Source organism: Gouania willdenowi, chromosome 9, assembly GCF_900634775.1.
Source record: "Gouania willdenowi chromosome 9, fGouWil2.1, whole genome shotgun sequence".
NCBI classification, from domain to species: Eukaryota; Metazoa; Chordata; class Actinopteri; order Blenniiformes; family Gobiesocidae; genus Gouania; species Gouania willdenowi.
The window spans coordinates 41,798,402-41,823,445 of NC_041052.1; the positions used below are offsets into that span (position 1 = coordinate 41,798,402).

At 35.9% G+C, this 25,044-nt stretch overlaps 1 protein-coding gene across 1 annotated transcript in view; it reads right to left on the reverse strand.

Annotated features, from left to right (window-relative positions):
• Positions 1-24,842, reverse strand: part of pdzd2 (PDZ domain containing 2) — a 68,651-nt gene extending 43,809 nt beyond the window's left edge. The window contains 2 exon segments of the mRNA XM_028456353.1: positions 1,562-1,863; positions 24,478-24,842. Of these exon segments, the coding sequence (XP_028312154.1) occupies positions 1,562-1,663 (102 nt within the window). The 5' untranslated portion in view covers positions 1,664-1,863; positions 24,478-24,842.
• Positions 24,843-25,044: the final 202 nt, after the last annotated feature.

A 25,044-nucleotide genomic window follows, 5' to 3' on the forward strand; every position in this document is an offset into this window, starting at 1 on the left:
GAATAAATGCAGAGAGAGGCTCCTTTTAGATCCACAAAACACAGACAGCAGACACAGCAGCAGGGATAGTGGGAGCAAAGAGGAATGTGACTACCTCCACCGAGGAGCAGAAAAGCAATCATCAAGGGGACCCTGGTTCAAGTCTTGCCCTGCACAATGTCTGTAACTCTAAACATTTAAGCTTTTATGTTAATTGACAAAAAACACATACAGCCAATGGAGGTGGCAATCCTTTTTCACATCTCTATTTTGCATTCCCACGAGTTACACTTGATTCCCACTTTAAAACACTCCTAATTAGTTAACACATTCTGACGATAGTACTGAAGTACTAATAGTGATGTATTTGAGAGCAAACTAAGAATTAGTGTCTTACAGGCACATCTGGGAACAATCCACTGTCGTCAATTATGCATGTTTAATTACAATGCAATTATGTTTACGGGGACTGACATTTTTTCCAATTCCAATTGAAATCACAATTGTTTTTTTTTTCTGTGAAAGTCAATTACGTTCTCAACTACTAAAGTTCAAATTTAATTACTGTAATTTTCTCAAAATGAGCCGCTACTCTTTTCCCACGCTTTGAACCCTGCCGCCTAAACAATGACGAGGCTAATTTGTGAATTTTTTCCGGTTGTACAAGCATCATATGATGACTGATAATGAAACTGTTGACATTTAATTGTTTGCGCTCCCACTGAATCATTCTGATCAGTCATTTTGTCATGACGTACACTCCGTCATCATGGCAAAGACACGGAGAAATGCATACGATGCAGCTTTCACGTTGTCACAGAGAGAGAGAGACAGCGCTGCAGCAGCCTGGATACAGTAAAAGTTATTTACAGAAGTTTGTCATAAAAGGAAACAATAAACAACATAAATGTTTAGTTTGTTTAGAAGCGATCGCATCCGTATTCTGTCAGAGTCGGGACTGGACGTGTTCGCTCTGCGGTAGTTCAAGGTAAGAAGAACAGACAGAGGGAGGTGTGTCAGTGTGGAACGGAAGTCTAGCGGCCCGCCTACCTGCCCGTTCTGATTGGCCAAGTCATTTGAAGGGCACCCTCATCAGCCAATAGTGACGATGCAGCGTTTGTATGGATTTCTTTTGGAAAATTGTTAAATTATTGGAATGCAGTGGTGCGTTCAATAGCCCGGTTATTACAGTAGTCACAATTACTGAGCTTTTATTAAGAAAGCCAATAAAAAGTAACCTCCCTCTTGTGTTAGCGTTCTGTTAGCATCTCTAATGCTAACAGGTCAGTTTTGACCCATGTCTTAAAACAGCTGTAAAATACACTACAAAATCATCTCTTGGTGACCTTATTAGTCTTCCTAATCAATACAAATATTGGTATTAAAACAGTTTTTATAGAATTTCCTTGACAATTACAATTACAAAGTCAATGATCTGAACTCAATTAAAATTAAATAACAATTACAATAGCCACAGTATCATATATATTCTCAATCATAATTACATCATAACTAACCAATAACGCAATTACAATTATAATTGACCCCAACCCTAATACTGTTATTAGTGAGGGATCCCGACCTGATTCAGGGTGTCCTCCTGCTGGGATCCTCTGCTTTGAGCCCCAGGCCAGTCCTCCAGCAGGGGGAGGATGCTGAGGGCGTTGTCCTGAGTGATGGGCATCCTGGCATCCTTGGGCCTGTTTGGGATCCCTCACCAACAGCCACTCCGGTGCTTCAAGCATTTAAAGAGGAATCAGGAACCACAACTAGTCGCTTCCCAAAATCCATTAGAAACCATGTGAGGAACCGTGAAGGAACCGTGTTGTTGTTCTCAGACAGTCCCAAAGAGGTGAAGGTAGAACAAACTGTGTGGCCAATGATCTAAAGAGAAGACAGATGGGTGTTTGATTACAGAATAGTGAGCACAATCATTCATTTTGCTAAAAACATGTTCTTCTGTATTTTGTATATATTTGTGAAAATTTGCCTTTTGTGCCTGTGTTTTGTTTTTGTTTTTTTAAGAATTGTACATTTTATTTTATACAGATGCCTTTGAGGAAAATAAATGAAGTTCCAATTGTGGTAGATTTGGTCTCTTCCTTTTTTAGTTTATACATGAGATGTTTACTGTATAATAACAAATAATAATAATGGATCAATTTTCTATAGCGCTTTACAAAATACAGAAAAATAAAGAAATAACAATAAAAATAAGGGAACCGTACCAAGATTTATTACCAAACAATAAACGTGGGGGATGAAAGTAACAAGTCACTTTTACTCTAATATTTAATATAGTTACTTTTGACTTGTACTTTAGTATTTGATGTATGACTTACTTGTACTTGTACTTGTACTTGAGGACATTTTTTCTTCTTTTCTTTACTGATGTTTCTTTTTTCTGATTCATACTTTATTTCATCACTGTTACTGTAAAGTGTCTGAGTTTTTGGAAAAGCACTTTTAAATAGAATGTATTATTATGAAGTAACAGTTAGTACTCTGTGGTTCCTGTATCAATATAGTTTTTGCTATAGAAGAGTAGATCATTTGAAAATGTATTTGTGAAAATGTGCATTTTATGCCTTGGAATTAAAAAAGTTTAATAAAAAATAAAAAGTGGTTACATTTTTGAAACTATAGAAGTAAAGGGTGGTTTTATTGTTCACTAGTGCCAACAGTCTTTCCATTTCTTATTTTCTTTTGTGCAGTGCTGACTTTTTATGAATCTAGAACTTAACTTCTATAAGCTTTGTTCATTTTTTCCTCATCAGCTCCTCATAGCACTCTCTCCACATTATCTCATCACTTGGAAGTAACTTCCTTGATAAGTAGCTCAAAGTGCAGCTTAATGTATCGATGTATTGGACAATATAGGAGAGGAACACTAGAAGAACAGTGACTGGAAATGGAGCTTGTCAGAGATCACACCTTTTAAAAGTACATCTCAGCTAAGCTTTACTATGTTTTAAAGAACACACAATGTGTACGACAAGTTCAGAGAAAGACTGCTGAGTAACCACAAAAAGGGGAAATTACAAAACAAAAAAAGAAGAATCCGTGTACCCTTCGTTCTTTGGTTATTCTGTTTTAAAACCAACGGCTGCTGTTAGCGGTAGAATAACGAGCAAAATAAATATTTGTACTGCCCTCAAAAAAGCTGTAATTGTTTGTGCAAAAGTGTCAAATGGTAGAAATTCTAACATCTATTGTTCCTCACAGTCGACAGTCAGTCACCAGTTTATCTGGATACTATTTGGACCGTAACACCATAACACAAAACTACAGCGTGAGCAGCTTTTTACTCATTTTAGTAACTTAACTTTAACTAAATTTTAGTCAGTAAAACAAAATAACCACAAATAAAATGGAATAACCAAAGAACAAAGGGTACAGAGATTTGTAAATGTGTAAATTGAAATGAATAAACTTGGAAAAAAAAAAAAAACCATTGTAAAGGGGCTGCAAAGAGATGAAAAAACTGGTTCTTTTTTTGCAGCTAAATTGAATAAAAATTATGTAATTCACTTCCTGAAACGAACATGGCAATAGCATTTAATCTTATTATTTTTATCAATCCTATTACTTTCAATTGAGCCAAACATAATTTGCAATATGATACGGAATATACCGGTACCTAAATGTGTAGGCAATCAGATGGAAATGTAAAATCTAAACAGCCATATATAATAAAACACCATGAGTTTCTCAGGGAATGGATGATACCAAACAACATTCTGCATCAATTCAAGCAGCAAAGCCTTAAAGAAAGAGTCTGGGCACTAAATCAACCTGCCTGCACCACAAAAGAAGCCTTTTTTCCTTTGCCACCCTTTATTTTACGGGTTTATAAGGAGCAGTCATTGAACAGTTCTCTTTGAAAGTGTCATTGTGCTTTTTATATATGGCTGACATTTGAAAAGTAAGATTTGTGATTTGCAAAAACATGCTAAACCAGCAGAAAACATTTATGGCTGCGTTCCCACAGCTGAATGTGAGCTGACCCTCCATCCACGCAGCCACATCTGTGGAAGATATGGACTCAAACCAGGGCTGCCATGAGACCACACTTTAATGACTACGTTGAGCCTGGGATTCAAATAAACTGCTGGGCTTTGTGGTACCATCTGTCTCTACTATTTCTGTACTTAACATAAGGCAAACATGGCCTGCCCTATTCCGGCCTATGCTCAAATGTGGGTTAAAATAAGTGGTATAACTTTACAGCAACATAGTGGAGGTCAGGGAACAGTAGATGTTTAGAAGAAAGAAAAATAAAAACTTCATCGCTTATGTCAACGACAGCCCTGAGAGTGAACATGATGATATTTTTCATATCATCTGTGGTCCTGTTTACACAACATTTTGTTTCTGTTTCCGGTTTTGTTTCCAAAAAGTTCCGCATTCGCACGGCAACGTTTTCAAAATGATCTCCGTTTACATGCGACTGCTGGAAACATCAAAAACATTAGTAATGTAGTATACAAGTGGTTGCAGCGAGATTCATTTTGTCTTTTTGAACAATGAACAGTAGGTTAAGTTGAGCTTTTGTTTATTCAGACCAACTTTTTTCAGGAAATGTTTATCTATATTTTATCAAAGGAGTCTGCTGATCGCCTTTGATGGTTCCTTTGAAGTTTCACTTGACTTTCATGTAATAGTTCAACCGGAAAAGGAGTAAATGTGTCCCCGTACTGCATGAACACACCAAGTTTATCACGAGCTATGTTTCCATTATCTTTGGAAATGTGCAAAATCTAAATAGAGGAATAAAAGCTGGTGATGTAAACACCTGCATTTAGAAAAAATGCTCAAATATTGATAAAAAGTTGTTACGCTTTCATGAGGAGGTTTTTCAGACGTTTCCATATTAAATGTATTGGTAAATCTCAATGGAAACACTTTTTACACAATTCCACGTCACAGAATGTGACGAACCTGGTCACATGACCACTTCCCTCTGAGAAAACATGACGCGGTACGTGTGGACAGAAGAGGAGACCCAGACATTTCTTACTTTAAAATGATTGGTGCCACATTAGACGTGAAACTACAAAGGAATGCAGAGTGTTCTAAAGAGGTTCTGAGCTTCCGTCCTCCTGTGGCAAAGTCTCACAGGATGAGATTTCACCAAAGTTGCGAGAACAGCAAAACAACCTCCAATGGAAACACGTTCAAAGCACGATTATACTTCTTGACATTTAGAAATATCGCTTTTATTTAGCAAAAATCTGTAATGGAAACCCAGCTATTGTACCAGTTGTTAGAGCTACCGTACTATCTTTACCTGGTAACAAATATTTATTCCTGTTTATTGTTTTATAGAGTTTTATTGGGCTTTGTTTACCGGTGAGTAGTTCCTACTGTTTTCCACCAGGAAGCACTGATTGGAAATACATTTTTTTTTGTGAAATCATATTGCATGGGGAATGGACTGGCGCTCTGTCCAGGGTGTACCCCCACCTAGCACCCAGTGTGAGCCGGAGATAAGCACTAGCAGACCCCCGTGACCCTGAAAAACTGGAACATGCAGGTTTGAAAATGGATGAATGGATATTGTATGGGGAGGTGATTCATAACAAAGTATGATAATAGCAACATCATAATTACAGACATAACTACTAATTCACGTGATCAGAATGCAATAGGAACTAATCTCTGAAGAAAAACTCTGAAAAACAATAACCAGGAATAAAAATTTGTTCGCTCGTAAAGACAGTAACTCTAACAACTGCTACAATGATAAACTCTGTGATATTACAGCCTGTACATGCAGTACGGGGACACATTTACTCCGTCTCCGGTATGTCACATCCATGCACGGCACACAGATATAGACGTTTCTTTAATAACTCAGCTTTATTTAAAGTGATTCTCCACTGTTTTTACAAATATGGCCTAAAATCTTCTAAATATCTCTATTAGTAGATCTATGTTTCACAAAACACATTATTATGCACCACCTTTTTAAAAATAGGACTATTTTACAGTTTTAGAGCCTGTGTTGAAATCACATGATTGATGATGTCACACTGCCCCGCGGCCTGTAAACATCCTATTGTTTTCTATTGGAGTGAAACATTCAGCCTGATTTTTACATCATTTAGTAGTTGTTTTTTTTTAGATCATTTAGTAGTTTTTTAGATCATTTAGTAGTTTTTACAGTCACATTAACAACTTGAGCTGCTTTTGGTTGCTCTATAAAACCAGGAAAAGTTAAAGATGTCGACGTAAACTTCTTTTGTTTAGAGAAAGAAGATACAAACTGTTGTGACCCCCAAAAAAATCTATGACCGCAGGGGGCGACAGTTCCAACTCTGAGGTTTGGTAGCAGACAATGAAGCAGAGAAGAAGAGCTCTCCTGAGGGACCTTTACCCTCCCTTAAAGCGACACGTTCTGGTGGCTGAAGTTACAGAGTAAATCACAGAGAGTTGAAGACACACAAACATTGAGGATAGAATTCATTTTGAATGGGAATCCTTCAAAAGTCTGTGATTTACGCAACAAAACTTTTGCGTTTTCACTAGAAAACACTTATCCAATGGTTTTCTGATTATTTTTTTATAATATATTTAGAAGGCAGCACAGTATTGTTAGTGTAAAAATAAGGTTTGTTTTTAAGAACCTAATTGAAGTCAATATTGCATTTCTCTGCCAAAAAAACACAATCTTGGACCATTACAGAATAATAGATAATGCCTGACCTCCAGGTTCTTTAAAAGTGTTTGTATTTATCTGGTTTCTGCTTTAACGAACGTTGGCTGACGTAGAGCAGACGCTGGTTTACACAAAGGTTTGGAAACCAAGAAAAACAGATGTCTGGTTGGAGCTTTGAGTTATGAAGGTTTATCAACAGTTTATGCAGGATATTGAGCCACTTGTAGAGAAACCTGAGCTGTAGTGGATGCTTTAGGTCAACGGTTGCTCTAAGTCAGGGGTCTGAAACCTTTATTCTCAAAGGAGCCGATTGGCCTGATCTCAATTGGATTAAAGTCAAAAAAATGTCTTCCCAAATGTTTTTTTAGTTGATTTTTCAGACTAATTGTTAAGCCAGCACTTTAGCAGTTAATTAAATATTTCCCCACACAAATACAATCTCTATTTTCTTCCAGAATAGTCTTTTTGTTGGTTTAGTTATCTTACCAGGGTTTTAAAACTTAAGATTAGCCACATGTGCAGGAAAGATGATGGTCTGTAGAGGTTTTAGGAGGTGAAGCAGGGAGATGGCGGGAGAGTTATTGCTTATTTTTAGTTTGACAAATTGCTATATTGTGATTTTATTTGGTGTCAATGTCATTTATCATGAATACCCTCAGTTAGAAATAACAGTTCATTATTTTCATATTTCTAATAACTATAGGGAGCCAATGCAAAAAAGTCAAAGAGCCACATGAGGCTCCAGAGCCGCAGGTTGCAGACCCCTGTTCTAGGTTGTCCTAATAGAGGTGGACAAAGAACATACATTAAGTCATCAGCAGTTGACACACATTTGGTAAATAACAAGTCCAAACATGTTTCTGTAATGACCTAAATCCCTGTAAATGGAGCCCCTCCCCCTTTGCTCATAACATAATCCCTGTCTCACTGTTTCCCCTGGTAACAGAATTACACGACGCTAGTCTGTACTGATACAGATTAAGAGCTACCAACTAAGTATGCTGCTCTTTAGTATATTTAATTTGTGTAAATGGATGTTAATAAAAACAGCAACAGTACGACGGGGATTTTTCAGGATGAGTCAAACTTTATAATTTGACTCATAAAACTATGAAGTTTAGTCAAACTTTATAGTTTGACTAACGCAACAGTTTTTAGCTGGTCTGATTAAACCTCAACAAGTTACAAACATATCAGAGGCTGTTATAAATCTCATCCTAATGTATAGCTGTGCAATCAACAAAAACAAAAATAACAATTTAAAAATGACATATTATTATAAATATACATACGTTTCATTTGCTAAAAAAACTTTCTCTATTTAGGATATCTACAAAGAATAAAGCTTGGCAGACACAAGAAAAAAACTATTAATACTACTAACTTTGAATTGTTTAATGCACGTGCATACTAGCTCCAAAGCCCCACCCCTCTCAAAGCTAAAGCTAAAGCTAGCCTAGCCTGTAGGCTAAAGTTGTTGCTAGCGGTCCTGAAACATGGCAGGAAAAACGCAGCAAAAACTCTTGGTAAACAAACAAGACAAATGACATTCTGTGATGAAGTGCTCCAAAATGTCCTGGTAGATGCTGCGTTGACTGTGGACTTCAGAAAACACAGTGGACCAACACCAACACATGACATGGCAGCTCAAACCATCACAGAATGCAGAAACTTCACACTGGACCTCAGGTAACGTGGATTCTGAACCTCTCCTCCAGACTCTGGGACCTGGATTTCAAATGATATGAAACGTTGACTTTCATCTGAAAAAAGGACTTTGGACCATTGAGCAACAGTCCAGTTCTTTTTCTCCACAGCCCAGGTAAGACGCTTCTGACGTTGTCTCTTGTTCAGGAGTGGCTTAAAACCAGGAATGCTACATTTGAACACTATGTCTAGGATTGGTCTGTGCGTAGCGGCTCTTGATACGCTGACTCCAGCCTCAGTCCACTCCTTGTGAAGATCCCCCAAATTCTTGAAGGCATTTTGACATTGGTCAGCAAACTGGCCTGACCTGAACCCCATACAGAATCTATGACTATTGTCTAGAGGAAGGTGAGAGACACCAGACCTAAAGGCTGCTATCGAAGCAACCTAGGCTTCCATTAAGCCTGAGCAGTACCACAGGTTGAGCACCTCCATGCCACGCCCCATTCATGCTAAAGGAGATCCAACCAAGTACTGAGAGCATAGAAATCAACACTTTTCAGAACCCTTACATTTTTGTTTAAAATATGCTTTTTTATTGATCTTATGTAATATAATTTTCCGAGACACTGAATTTGGGGTTTTCATTATCTGTAAACCATAATCATCAACATTTCAAAAAAAAAAGGCTTGAAATATTTCACTCTATGTGTCATGAGTCTATATCATATATGGGTTTGACTTTCTGAAATGAGTGACAAAAAAATGTAAATAGTCCCCTTTTTGGGGGATTATTTAAATACTGTTATGTTACCAACCACCTAGACTGGTGCATAAATAACAATTGGTGTAAATATATTTGGTAATAACATTACTGGTAATAAATTGGTAATAAACACATTACTATGATTTACAGTTATTTCTACAGTTGAACACAGTCTGAGAATAACGTGTATGAGTTTGACTTCTAATGCGTAAATTCATTAATATTGATAAATATTTACAAGTACCCCCGACAAGGTGTTGAAGGACCTTTGTTTGGGAACCACTGCTCTAGGTAACCATGGCAACGCATCAATAGGAGAAGTGAGAGCATTTGTTGTTAACAGTGGAGAGCAGCTGAATAGAAGGAGAATTAAACCTTAATGAACTCTTCTCACTGTGAAATAAAAGCCAGTTCATTTAGAGCACAAACAAATCATTTTGACCACAATATTATAGTATCATTATCATACATCAGAATTGATCAACTACATATTCAGTTCCACTCCAATTAAAAACCCAACGACTTAAGTTTGCCAAATACAGTATATACCAAATATTTAGTGTTCACATTGTAAAGGTTTAAGAGACATTTTCAACAGTATTACACAGTATTATCTCCCCACTGGGTCCTTTTTGAATGTGCTTGTGCTGGGCAATACGGACCAAAACTCATATCGCAATATATTTTCTCAAAATGGCAATATAGGATATAAATCTCGATAATTTTAACTCAATAAAATCTTACAGTAAAGAAAACTGAGGGTTACATTTTTGATGCAAAATGCCACACAAGCACATTTATTAAATTATTAAAATAAAGACATTTTTGGTCATAAATGTTCAACGTTAAATATTCACAGGTGACCATATTGTGATGTCAGTCAAAGTTACTGTCAAATAGGAATCATATTTAGAATCCCTGAGGATCAGAACCTTAGAAAAGTGTTTTTAATTTTAATTATGTGACTTTTGGTTGGTTAGTAACAGAAAAACCTGTTTTTGAGTGGCCGCCATTTTTAACTGTCCAATATGGCAAAATTGGCTCTGGCTCAAATGTGGAAATATATACATCAAAATAGGCAATACTGTAATTTTCTATATTGCCAAAATAGAAAACTCGATATATCTTGAATCTTGATATATCACAGCAAAAGCTACATTTATAAGTAATTATGTATATTTTGAGTCGTTGTTATCAAGGAAAGTCTGTCAACTCAAAGGTAGAACAATTCACTGTTTCAATGTGTCACAGTGTCTAAAGCCGTGGTTCTCAACCTTTTCAGGTTGCGACCCCCAAACTAAAGGTCCCAGAGAGCAGGGACCCCCACTGTAGCTGAAGGTGTTTGAACACAGACATGAACATTGAAGAACAGTCATGTGGAGACAGGACCATCTATAAGGGGGAATAAAGGAGAGATTTTTGGGGTCCATCCATAAAGTCAGTAAAATGATGGTCCATTGTTCTATGAATCTGTGATAACCACATTTATTTATTCATCTGAATAATATCCACTGTTATCCAGGAACGTTTATTATTATTATTATAGTCATCTTAAAGATGGAAATCCTGGTTTTAATCACTAATAAAATGGTTCAAAGTGACCAAAAATGGTGGAAAATGTGTTGAAATGGGATTTTAAAAACCATGGAAATTGGTTAAAAGTTGCAAATTAGAGTCGATAAAAACAGATAGAAAAAGTGGTGAAAAGGGTTCAAAGTGTGAATATGGTTAAATTGGAGATAAAAACATGAAAACTGGTGAAAAGAGGTTAAACGTGACAATAATAGGTCAACATATGTGACATTAGGTGTAAAAGTGGTAGAAAGTGTTTATGAGTGTTGAACATGTCTGGAAAGTAAGAAAAATGTGCAGAATAGACATTTAAATGTGATGTAGAAGTGTCATAAATGGGAGAAATGTAGTAAAAATACATTAAATGGAGCAAAAATATGGCACGGAGAAGTGATGAAAATAGGTTAAAATATGGTGAGTTTGGTGAAGTTGCAGAAAAATAATAAAAATAAGCAAAAATGGGCTCAAATTGTTAAAAAAAAATATTCTTAGTTTATTGAAGGCATCTGGCGACCCCCTTCCGGTGTCTTGCAACCCCAAATTAAGTCCTGACCCCAAGATTGAGAACCCCTGGTCTAACAGACAGTTTGTCTTTTAAGGTCTAAAATGTATCTACCTCTGCTTTAGACACAAGGGATTATAATCCCACTCTTTGTCCCGTGTCGTGGACTGACCTAGATGTCACAACCCCTCCCCCTCCATCCTAGCACCATATGGCCCCAAAGATTAGAAAAAGCTTTATTTCACTTCATCCCATCACATCATTACAGAATAAATACATAGGAATGTAATATTGTTGTGTTCCACATGAATGTAGTGTTCTCCACTAATCAAAGCATGGGCTGTACCATTTACACTAGCAGAAGAATCCAAATATATCACGTTATTAACTAAGTTATTAAAATGTATTTTTATATATATCATTTATATTCAGACACAAGAGACAAATTCATCTATTTTGAACCTTTCATTAAACCAGCACAGAATATATCTGTGAACTGTTCAATTAGAACTGAATGACCAAATTAGAAGCGTCTTTGTTTATAACATATACAATAAATAAATAAAAAACAGTAAACAAAAAGGGCCATTCTAAATGATATATTATTAATAGTTTATTATGTCTATAATAAACTAAATTAGCAGCGTAACCATAGGGATTATATCAGTTGACATTCAGTATTTCATGTAGTTTTAAAAATCAATTATTGGAAATGTACAGAGGTGTATAGAGTACTGATATATCTACTGAAGTAAAAATACTGTTACTTGTTTTAAATTGTACTCAAGTACAAGCAAAAAGTAGCTAAATTAATCTGATTGGTCTGCTGTGATACATTATGATTAATCTGATTGGTCTGCTGTGATACATTATGATTAATCTGATTGGTTAAGTACCCATAAAAACAACTCAATTACAGTAATGTGAGTACTTGTAATCTATTACTTTCACCTCTGGAAATGTATGCATTGATTATGATCAATGTGTCGATGCATTAAATTATCGATTACTTCTCCCACCCCTAATCAGTGGTATTAAAGACCAAACATTGTATTATATTGTAACCAAACTTATCAAAATGAAGTTTTTTATTAATCTGGGAAATGTTGAAATGTTGCTACTGAATGATTTTATATTTACAATTTAGCACTGATGCTGTATCAATAATATACACTATTGATACTCCTTGAATGTCTAGAGTCAGCAGAATATACAGATGTTTGTTGTACATGAATAATGTAAAGCAATCAGCTCATGAATAAAGCAGGTCAGTGTAATTAGATTACATTTTACAGAATGATTATTCCATCTTAGAACAAATACGGACCAGTTTGACCTCAACTGGGCTCAACAGAGGTTGGGAATCCAACAATTTCCACATTAGTTCTACTAATATGTAGTACATACAGTAAGGCACTAACAATAGGTGACAGCTAGTGACTATACAGTATTTATTTAATTTGGGGAAATTACGTCAAATAATTTGAGGGTTAAGCAGGATTTTGGAGCAAAAATCTGAATAAAAATGATTCTACAACATTTAAAAAGCTGCATATATTGTGGAGTTTCATTGAATTTGAGACAAATTCATGAATAATTGTAAAGTTTTACTTACAAATTAAACTGTTGAAATGTTGTGGTTTTTTTAAGTGTATTATTTTACATGAATGCCAATATTTGTGTTTGGATGATACAGGGATTTAAAATTCCTGAGCTTAAGTTCTTGTGGAAATTTACCAGATATTTACTGATATATCCACAACGACATCATTTACACTGTTTTCTTAGCAGGGTTGGGTCAATTACATTTTTAATTACCCATGTTCAATTACAACGCTCTCAATTACTAAAGTTCAATTACAATTAATCACAATTACTGAGCCTGACATTAATCACCAAATAAAAGTGAACCTTCCTCTTGTGTTAGCTTTCTGTTAGCATCTCTAATGCTAACAAGTCCTAAATCAGCTGTAAAATACACTAAATACTAATATCTATCATCTAATGTATTTTCTATCTATTGATGACCTTGTTAGGCTTCATAATCAATGAAAATATAGGTTTTAATATTAATGATGTGGACGTCTGAGCCTTTTTTGTGTCTGTATACCCATAGATTTACGTATATTTGTTTTAAATGATAAAATGTGTGAAAGCTTGATATGAAACATATTTTAATATGTGTAGAACTATAACACGGTCCATCAGTTTTACAGTAAATTATAATTGACAATTGCAGCATAATTGTAATTAATTATCAATTACACAATTAAAATTATAATTGACTCCAACCCTGTTTCTCAGTCATTTTTACTTGACCCTGTGGGCTGGTTTGGACATTTTAAAGGACCTTGACTTTGACACTTAAATAATGTTGGAGTAAAAGATCCACTGAATGTTATATTAGCCTCACATCAGCGACGCTATTATAACATGTTCCTATTTGAATATCACATAAAGCATGTGCAGACGGATGTGGTTTGAGGCTCTAAAGCTGGACGTGCACGGGAACGTTCCAGGGATTAAACGCGTTTATTGTCACAGGCTGTGGTCAGCTGATGTCAGCACTTTGTGTGAATAATAGATATAATAGAGCGAAGCAGGTTGATTTAGTCTGAGTGAGGAACACAACATTGACTTTGGTCCACTGCTGCAAAATTGACCTCACTAGTGTGTGCGTGTGTGTGTGTGTGTGTGTGTGTGTGTGTGTGTGTGCGTGTGTGTGTGTGTGTGTGTGCGCCTCTGACCACAAACTACACACACTCCCAAACCGACTGCACTGCAACACAGCTGGAAGATGGAATGTGTACTATGTGTGCATCAGACCCGTCTGGGATTAAAAGTTATAAAGTCTTAATACATTTGTTAAAAAAAAACAAACAAACAGAAAAAAAAGCGTTAATTTAACTTGGTTTGTGTTCATAATGCACTTTTTCAAAATGACAAAAAAAAAGCCGGTCAGATACAAGATAAGATGTTTAGCAGAAAAAGCAGTAGAGCAGACAGAAGCAACTGGCAGCTCCCAAAGTAAATGTACAAAATGACAGAACAATACACAAGAATACATTAAAAATACAAAGAATTACAACATTGCAGAAAAATACAGTAAAAGACAAGAGAAAAAACACAGAAAATACTCCAAAAACACACAAAACTACTACAGAAATGAACAAAACCACAACAGTAATACACAATTACTCAGAAAAATATACAAAATTACAGAAAATGACAACAAAAGTACACAAAAAGACATGTAAAACACTAAAAATGACTCTGCAAGCCCACGGTACTGACAAACAAGCAAAACAACAAAGAAAATAAGCAAAAATTACTCAGAAAAATGCAAAATGGCAACACAAATACACATACTCCAAATATACACAAAAGCACTACAGAAATGCACACATTTCTCACAACGAGCAAGACAACAACAAACATACACAGAATGACAGAAAAACACACAAATTTACTATAAAAAATATTTGTTATTTTCTGCGTTAACGCTCAGATCACTCATTATTCTAATGCTGACATGAATGTTGATCTGATTACAGAAATAGTCCATTCAAGGTGACAGTCACTGTTTTGTCCAACCGCTGCATCGCATCGTGTCACAAACACGTCAGATCTTGTCAAAGGTGATACGAGGCGATATAACGGGTGCTAAAAATGGAACAGTTCCCTGGGTGCTACACAGTGGCTGCAGACTGCTCCTCAGGGAGGGGTTAAATACAGAGAACACATTTAGTGTATGTAGCTTTACACATATGACAATAAAGTATAATATATATTCTATATTAAACCACAGGGTTTGGTTTAGCTGTGAGGTAGTTTGAGAGGGAGGAGCTCACATTCTTATAGGGTAGGAGGAGCCAGGATTGTCAGGAGGAGGAGTTTCTGCCATGTGAAAAATCCAGCTGTAAAGCTGACTTTTTACAAAATGTGGAATAACAAAGGAGGGAGGAAACAGACCTTTTTCAACTTTGACCCTGTGAATGAGGCTAAATGGATGTTATCACTGTAGAAAAACCATTAGAAAGTGATTTAATCATAATACTGACCCTTTAACATTTTATATGCTTCAGAGGATTTATAAAAATGGGATGTTTACGCTGAAATCACACAGCTGGAAACTCAGCCACCGTTTAACAAGAAAAATACCATTAAAATCTATGATTTGATCAAACATTATTTGTGAAAACTTTAATTGCTGCCAACTTGTGAATCACCCTCACGTTTTACACAAAAGCAGAAAATGAAACTACCAGTTCAACTACTACACCAACAGCTTGTTCATCACAATCCATTAAAACATTTCAGATGAACAGGATAAATTAGCCATAACTCACTCTGGTACACATAGCGACACATTTTAAAGATGATTAACACTGGAATTGGACATATTTGTCTGTTTGTCACACTTTCTACACATTTTCTCATTAAATAACAGCATGATATTGTGTGATGATGTTATTTCCATTTCATTATGGGGCTTCATTTTAAATAAAGAGAGAGAAAGAAAAAAGAATCAGGTCACGTTGCTTTTCCTGTAATTTTTCCATTTCAGAAAGTGAATTAATTTTTTTCCGTTCTTTTTCTGCGATCACAGAAAATTAGACGCCCTAAATGAACGAATGACTTGCTTCTTGTTTTACAAAAACATTTTTCCCAAATTGGAAAATCTTGCACAATAAAGGCTATTTTTATCTGTATTTTCACACTTCATTAGAATATTAAGTGAAGGCCTCATGACAAGTAAACTAGGTCATTTCATGCAAACTTACTGTGGTAATTATTTTGATGTGAGTACCCCGGGTTAAAAAAGTTGACTTCAGTTAAAACAAAGTTGTGGTTTGTCCTCGCAGCATCATGCCAGCATCTCCTTCACCTGAGGCAGATCTGGCAACCCAGCGTTTGAAGCATGGAGCGATGCGAGTGTAAATCATTCACAGATGTGCAGAAATGGGTCTGGTGCTAATGTTTTAACTGGATGACACTAAACACATCACAGACCTGTAAAAACTTGCTCTCAGAGCTACTATTTCCCTCTGAGCTAGAGCGCTATCTGCATAATCCCTCACAGTCATGCACATACCTGCATTTCATCTCCTAAAATAATACACACACCCTCTGGAAGGCTCCACAACAACAGACATCACTTACTACACCCACTTGTTCAGACGCGTAAATCCGTAAACTCCTTCAAATTTGCAACATTCAATAAATAACTTATTTGGGATAATAAATGTTCTTAGGATGCTTTAGATGTTTTTGCCGTATATATATAATAGCTTAGTGTTGTCCGTCATGATGGTTTCACTGTAATGTTGGAAACAGGAAAGGATATCTACACTGATTATTACACACAGAGTAATCTGGCAATCGCTTAAACCATTAGCAAACCACTTCATGGAATCTGAGGAGGAAGTTTAACAGATTAATCTGAGATCATTTTAGATCTTCACTTCTTCAAAGCTGCACCAACAGAGGAGTAGACAACTTGTTCCACAGCTACTCTCATTAGAAGTAGAAGTTTTATGGAAACATCAGTCAAACAACTGGGAAGGATTTCACACGTTGAGGTAAGCCTGGACAATATTTCAGGTTTGGCTATATATCAAGATTTCTATTTTAGACATTAGAGAAAATGACGCTATCGCCTAAAATGATGTAACGACTCACGCTCCCTCCCAATGTAGAGGAAACATGGCCGACACAGACGCTATAGTTTAAAGATTTGTGTCGACTCTCCCTGTGTGAACGGACAGAATCACAGAATCAACCAATGAAAACGGAATCCACTGTGGAACGCGGAAATGGACAGGATCGGGATGAAACACCGTCACTGTGAGGGAAAGGACAATGCACCCCCCCCCCACCCCCTGTCCTGGCCTCTTCAAACACCATCTAAACCACACTAAACACCGTCTAAACCACACTAAACACCATCTAAATCACACTAAACACCATCTAAATAAAACTAAACACCATCTAAACCACACTAAACACCATCTAAACCACACTAAACACCATCTAAACACCATCTAAACCACACTAAACACCATCTAAACCACACTAAACACCGTCTAAACCACACTAAACACCGTCTAAACCACACTAAACACCATCTAAACCACACTAAACACCATCTAAACCACACTAAACACCATCTAAATAAAACTAAACACCATCTAAACCACACTAAACACCATCTAAACCACACTAAACACCATCTAAATAAAACTAAACACCATCTAAACCACACGAAACACCGTCTAAACCACACTAAACACCGTCTAAACCACACTAAAAACCATCTAAACCACACTAAACACCATCTAAACCACACTAAACACCGTCTAAACCACACTAAACACCGTCTAAACCACACTAAACACCATCTAAACCACACTAAAAACCATCTAAACCACACTAAACACCATCTAAACCACACTAAACACCATCTAAACCACACTAAACACCATCTAAATAAAACTAAACACCATCTAAACCACACGAAACACCGTCTAAACCACACTAAACACCATCTAAACCACACTAAACACCGTCTAAACCACACTAAAAACCATCTAAATCACACTAAACACCATCTAAATAAAACTAAACACCATCTAAACCACACTAAACACCGTCTAAACCACACTAAAAACCATCTAAATCACACTAAACACCATCTAAATAAAACTAAACACCATCTAAACCACACTAAACACCGTCTAAACCACACTAAACACCATCTAAACCACACTAAAAACCATCTAAACCACACTAAACACCATCTAAACACCATCTAAACCACACAAAACACCATCTAAACCACACTAAAACCCATCTAAACCACACTAAACACCATCTAAACCACACTAAACACCATCTAAACTGCCAAAAAAACAACGCAAATCATCACTGACTCCTAAATCAGAGCCGTCCAGTGCCCGCTTAACTTTGCTGTGTCTGTGAAGCTCCGTCCGTTTCCTGGCAAGTGCAGCTGCGCTCTGTGAGAACATGACTCAGCTTTAATCAGCTTCACCTGCTCAGAGCGTTTAAACATCTCATCAGAGCTACAGAAGATCTGTGGATAAAGTTGTTCTGTTGTTGTGGACGAGATCATCAATACCGGTGATCGTAGAGTCTGAAACATTGTAGATTAGGATTGTAACGATTAATCGTAAGGCAGTTAAAAATCGATTCATAGGTATCACGGTTGATATCGATTTTCTGAAAATTGAATCGCAGTTCTTTTTTAACCAGCAGAGGGCGCTATCCACAAGTGTAGGCGGCGGGCGGAGTCTGCTAATACTTTCTTTCTGGCTGCCTTCTACTCTTAAATGATTCATTACCCCTTTAGCACTGAAAGAATATCTGTAATATTACTTGAATATCTGTAAAAGTCACGTTTTTCTATTAGCTCTGTCTGCTAGCATAGCTTCTCTTCTTCACTGCAAGATATCTGCATGCCAACCGACCACTGTGTTACGAGCGCCCTCTGCTGGTCCAAACAAATATGACGTAAATCAGTGCAATGACGTTTTTTTTTTTTAAAGTCCAATTGTTAAGGCACAAAATACATTTTCAGTTGCACTTTTAAAAAGAAAAAGAACTATTATGCAGTTTTGCATTGTTTATTATAGAACCAGAATTTAAATTTTCATTTGTATTATTCCTTTATTGATTTCATTCAAGATTTATTTTTAGTTAAATTGCATTGTTTTGAATAGTTTATCAAGGAATTCTTTTGACAATGAAATATAAAAGGAAAATAATACAGTATTTTCTAAAAAAAAAATTTGTCTACAGTCCCATTTTGTAAAATAAATCGTGAGAGAATCGTATCGTGAACCCAGTATCGTGAATCGAATCGTATCGGGAGTTGAGTGAATCGTTACATCCCTATTGTAGATTATTGATAACTTCTGATACTGTCCAATATTCTGTCCCCTAGTGGTGAAATAACTGATACATCTTAGTGTCCATTTATTTTTGTTTTATTATGGTCTGGAATGATGTCATCAGGAGCATTTAAATTAAGTTGATCAAAACTTAATCAATAAACCTGATCAGATTCAGTAAATCATTGATCCCTGAGGGGGAATATGGTGACATTAATGCTGTTCTCATACATCTTTATATGATATATAAATAATTTAAAAGGATCAGAATAATCCATGTCACTACAACTTATATCTACCTTTAATCTTGACATATATTTTTGTTTATAATTATGAGTTTTTATTTATTAGTATTGAGTTTGTTTCTTCACAGGAGTTAAAAACTAATATTTTCTGAAAACATTTATTGATATATCTTAAAAAAAATAGAATTAAAAAAAATTATGGGGAAAACAGAATTTAGAAAAAAAATAAAACATATTTTATATGTCTGGTTGTTTAACTTCCTCAGTTCTATGAGTGGTGGAAGAGACTGTGTGGGTGGAAACAGTGCATGAAAGTATACATTTAATAAATAAAATTTCATACAATGTGTGACATGTTTATCTTTTATCCTTTCATACAAGTATTAAATCTAACCATAAACAAATCTGTGGTTTTATGACAGTAAGACGTGTTCTTTTAATCTTTTTACTTGGTCTATTCCTTAAATGGAGTGGTTAGCGTTAGCGCTTAGCCCAGTCTGCGTGTCATTATGTTAGCTTAGCTTAGTTAGCTTTAGTTGAGTTTCCAGTTCATAATTATTGCTACAGGTTCATCTTTGTGGAACTTTGGGTGGATCTGATGGAGGAACTTGGACTGGTCCACGTTGTTGGATGGTTATCTGGTCTGAACCAAGTAGCGGTCCACAATGTACCGCCATATGGCAGCTTCTGGTAGCCGTGACGAGCACCACCGTCTGTGTGTGTGTGTGTGTGTGTGTGAGGAACGGCGGCGCACACTGTGGAGGCTCTGCAAAGGAGCTCCATGAACAGCGCTGCAGAGAATAATACGTTGTTGACAAAAAACTCAGGTTTTTAGGAGCATTCTTGGCTAAACTGTGGGACAAATGACTCGTGGCTTTTGCTAATTTCCGACATGGGAATTTATTGTTCATATCCAAGGATTACATATTCTTACTGGTGAGAATGTTTTTGATGATACATCATAAACGATAACATCGCACATTCCTACCAACAGCTAAATCTAACTTGGAACAAGTGCCTTTGTGGATTCGAAATAAATCTAAACTGCAGATTTCCAACAACTAAAATTACAAATATATTGACACAAAATACTAATCTTTGAAAAATCATCATTTCTTTGATAAAATGTTGAACCCTACACTAAACAGAATAAGTAGATACTTATGGATGGACAGATGTATCTACTGCAGGACCCAACATTAAATGATGATGATACTTTCATTTCCATTTGCCACTCATCAACACATTCAAAATATTAAATTTATTCTACGCATTCTAAACGTGTCCGCCTGCAATCCTGACAAATGTCTAAAATCTCTGCATCACAAATCAGATTAGATAAAAGTATTTCCTTTTGGTTTCATCTCGTCTCCTCTTCCATCTGAAGCTCAGAGGAATGGGGGAAAGCTACATTTGGTCAAATACAACCAAAACCACTAATTTATGGTTTTCCTGTTTCACTGAATTTATACACATTTTTTTCAATAAAACCTAAAATGTAGTTGAACTATATAGGACTGGAAATGATCAGCACAGGCTGGATGGCAGCCTCAGCCTCTCCATGTAAAAGTAATCACATTATTTCATAGTGAGGTCATGTAGAAGCTGGAGCCAGAAGCAGTGAATGAAGAAGCAGAGATTTCCTCTGCAGGAATGCACGAGGTATACGCATCTGAAAGCAGAGTAATCCTGACAGACAGAGAGAGTCAAACAGATGTGTCTGACCGACAGATGTGCTCAACAATTGTGGGCTCCAGATGGGGGGGTGGGTCGGGATTTACGAGTTGTGCTTTTGACTTCAAAACATGTGTTTGAATGGATCCTCTTTGTTGGATTTGAGTCGAATCCAAATAGAAAGGAGTATATACTGGACCATGCAGCGTTCTAGCTCTGTACCATGTGACCCGTTCTATTATTCCTGAATCAAAGCCCCCTTATGTCTGTCTAGTGATAACACATTTTAAAAGAATCTCATTTTGTCAATAAGTAAATGAAACAGTAATTATTGCCTCTGAATAGATTTATTTCTATAGTTTTTTTTAATTATTATTTCCTGTCACTCCCTCTTAATGTGGAACCCTTTGTATTTTCACTTCATGTTTTAATAAAGATCATTTTTATCATCATTATGTGTTTTTTATGTGTGTTTGGTGTCATTTTGTTGTTGTCTGTTCTTTTATTATTCAGTATATTTTTCTCTTATTTTTCTGTGTTTTTTGTGTTGTTGGTATTAATTACATTTTTGTATCTCAATATGTGTGTTTTTGGTGTAGTTTGGTTTTTTTTTAATGGGATTTTGTATGTTATTTTTGTGTAGTGATCTTGTGTATTTTTCTCTCTTAGTGTGTGTGTGTGTTTGGTGTCATTTTGTGTATTTTCTTGTTATTTGTCTGTTTTTTTTATTATTCAGTATATTTTTCTCTTATTTTGTGTCTTTTTGATGTTGTTTATGTGTGTTGTTGTTGGTATTATTTAAATTATTCTCTATCTGTGTGATTTTTTTTTATGTCGTTTGGTTGTTTCTCTGTTATTATTGTGTATTTTGTAGTGATCTTGTGTATTTTTCTGTCATTTAGTGTGTCTTTGTTGTAGTTTTGTGCGTTGATGGTAATAAGTAGTATTTTTCTCTCTCAGTGTGTGTGTTTTTGGTGTCATTTTGTGTGTTTTGTTGTTGTTTGTTCTTTTTATTATTGCCGGTAATATTTAGCAAACGTTATAAAACCTCATATTTTTTATGCTTTCAGTTGTTAATTTCTCTCTCTCTCTCTCTGGTACTCCCTGTAGTGCCATCACGTACCCCTAAGGGTGCACGTACCTCCATTTGAGAAACACTGCACTAGAATACAATAAGATTCATGTTGAATGGCTGGATTATTATGGATTCACTTCTGTTTTAAACCTCAGATGGAATCTCTGCAGTTCACTACTAAACCATATATTTAGATGTTACTTCTTCTAAAGTGTTCACAATACACATAAAAAGCAACATTTTAAACCAGATACCATCACCACAACCTGCAGCATTAATATTCCACAGCCAGTGTGTGACGGGAGTTTGTTTTTAGTCTGTATAAATATGGTGGAAGACGGCAGTCTGAGGATTTTCCTGTCTATAAAGACAGATGTGTTCATCTCTAGAAATATGCAGCGAGAAACTTTACTGAAAATGGTTCAGGCCCTGCAGAGGAAGGAACAGAATATGACGTTTGATTTATAATCTGGTGCAGTGATTGATCACATTCCAAAAAGAATAGTTGAAACCTTCATAAAGCATGTAATTATTATTTTATATTATAATCCAACATCAATGCACTTCTCATTTTTGAAAGGTTTTGGAATATCACAGGCATCATACTGTACAAATAATAAGTTCAACCACATTTTATCAAACATTGTCCAATAAAATTGTATAAGGGCAACTACTACTGTAGTAATGACCAGTGTAACAGGAAAAATAAAATGAAACTAAGAAGAAACACATGTCTGCTCACATTAGGTACAAGAGCAGGGTACACTCTAGATCCTAGGTTCCCAAAGTGGGGTACGGGTCATAGGAGGTACATGAAAAAACTATCTAAACAGCGCAGCAACATTGGAATACACTATATATGTAATATACATAACTAGAATATAATTAGAGCAGCAGTCAGGAGGAGCCAGGATAGGTAAAATTCAGGAACTAAATTCACTGTAGGGCTATATTGTAAATGACATTACATTATTATGTTTATTAAGTGGGCAGGAGTAGGGGGTACATGGGTACAGAAGACGAAAAAACCTCAAGCTCGGGTCCTCTACCAGAGGCCTGGGAGCTTGAGGTATACGTATATATATCTATATATAAAAATATATAGATATATATATATATATATAGATATATATAGATATTAGAGATGCACCGAAATGACCCCTAAATCCTAATTTATGCTTCTGACTTGTAGCTATGCCGTAGCAGGTTCTCCATGGACACAGAGGGCTACGCGTAGCTATGGCGTTGACGTGACACAGAAACAAGAAGTGCACTTCAGAATGTTCCATTGATTGTTTTCACTCCGTGCTCTGACACTTTAAATAGTCCTCAGATAAACTGAAATACGTCCACACCACAGACACGTTAGCCCGTAACTAGACGCGGTTTTTGCTTGTGTCATCATAACATCCTGTTTCAACAATACAAATCTTTTGACAAAAAAAACGAAAATGTAATTTTGACCTATCGGGCATCAATTTTCATTTGCCAAAATTTTGATGCATCATTAATATTTGTATATTATGAAGCATATTTTCATATATCAATTTTTATTTTTAAATATATTCTTGATATGTAAGGCAAGGCAAATTTATTTGTATAGCACATTTCAAACACAAGGCAATTTAATGTGCTTTAAATTACATGATTAAAAAGTGCAACAGAAAACATTCAACGGTTTAAAAATAAAAAATAAAAACATTAAAATCAGCAGTAAAAACATATGATTAACAATTTCCAGTGTGCATTGTTTAATTTTAGTTTTTTTATTCAGTCCAAATACATATTTGTTTTACTTGTAGAATAAAACTTGACTTTTTCCCTCCCTAATGTTTTTCATTCAGTCATTAAAACACAACAATGTGAAAACCTGAATCAGATTATTATTATTATTATTATTATTATTATTATTATTATTATTATTACACATGTGTGATTAAAGAAGCTCTGTTAGTTTAATAATCATCTCTGACAGGGGTGATTAGGACTGGGCAATATATCCAGTTTTCTATTTTGGTGATATAGAAAATTACAATATTGCATATATATATTTATTTTTACAGCTTTTTTAAATTTTAAAATACTTGTTTTAGGAGTTGCTGCTCTCTACTTCTCAGAACATGTAAAGCTGAGTACGTTCTAACCCAGACCAACATCTAAACAACTGCACACTACAGAACTCACTCACACGTGCTGTCCATTAGAGGAGAAAAAGCCAAAAGTGACTCATGTTGTGCAGCTGTTTGTTAATAAATGTGCATGTGTGGCATTTTGCATCAGCAAATTTAACCCAGAATGATTTTTCTGGTCAGACTTAATTGAGTTAAAAATATCGTATATCGCCAATTTGAGAACAAAGTATCGAGATGAGTTTTGGTCCACATCGCCCAGCTCTAGATGTGATTGTGTGATGAAGCAGTTGTATATACTTTAGTAGATACTTTACCTTCAGGCTACATCGTAAGGTTGGTCCACGTCCCAAATCCTGGAGAAGTGATCATTCCTCAGTGTGTGGCCGTGACTAAAAGTTACTGTAGTGAATCCTTCCGAGGAGATTAAATAACTTCTTTCCACTTCTTTTGGTGGAAAATAACGCGTGCAGTAATAAAGCAGAGCTGGGCTGTTGTTCTCCTCCTGGTGAAGAACAGAAAATAGTCCCCGGACTCCTCCACTGTTTACCGGCTCCAGGTCACCTCAGGTTGGGGTTAAAACACGGCGATGACCCGCTGAGAGGATCTGGTTGTCAGGTTATAAATGTGAATGAACAGCTTTGGATATTGATGAGCTTTCATACGACCGCCCTATTCTGTCTCTGCAGGGAGGGGGCGGAGCCTAAGTACGTACACACACACACACACACACACACACACACACACACACACACACACACACACACACACACTGAGGACACCTGCTGGTCAATATTTACGGGGTGTTTTTAGGACATTAGACACTTTTTTTTTCTTTTTTTCCCTTTTTTACTTTGCACATGCTGTCAAAGGTCAACACTCCA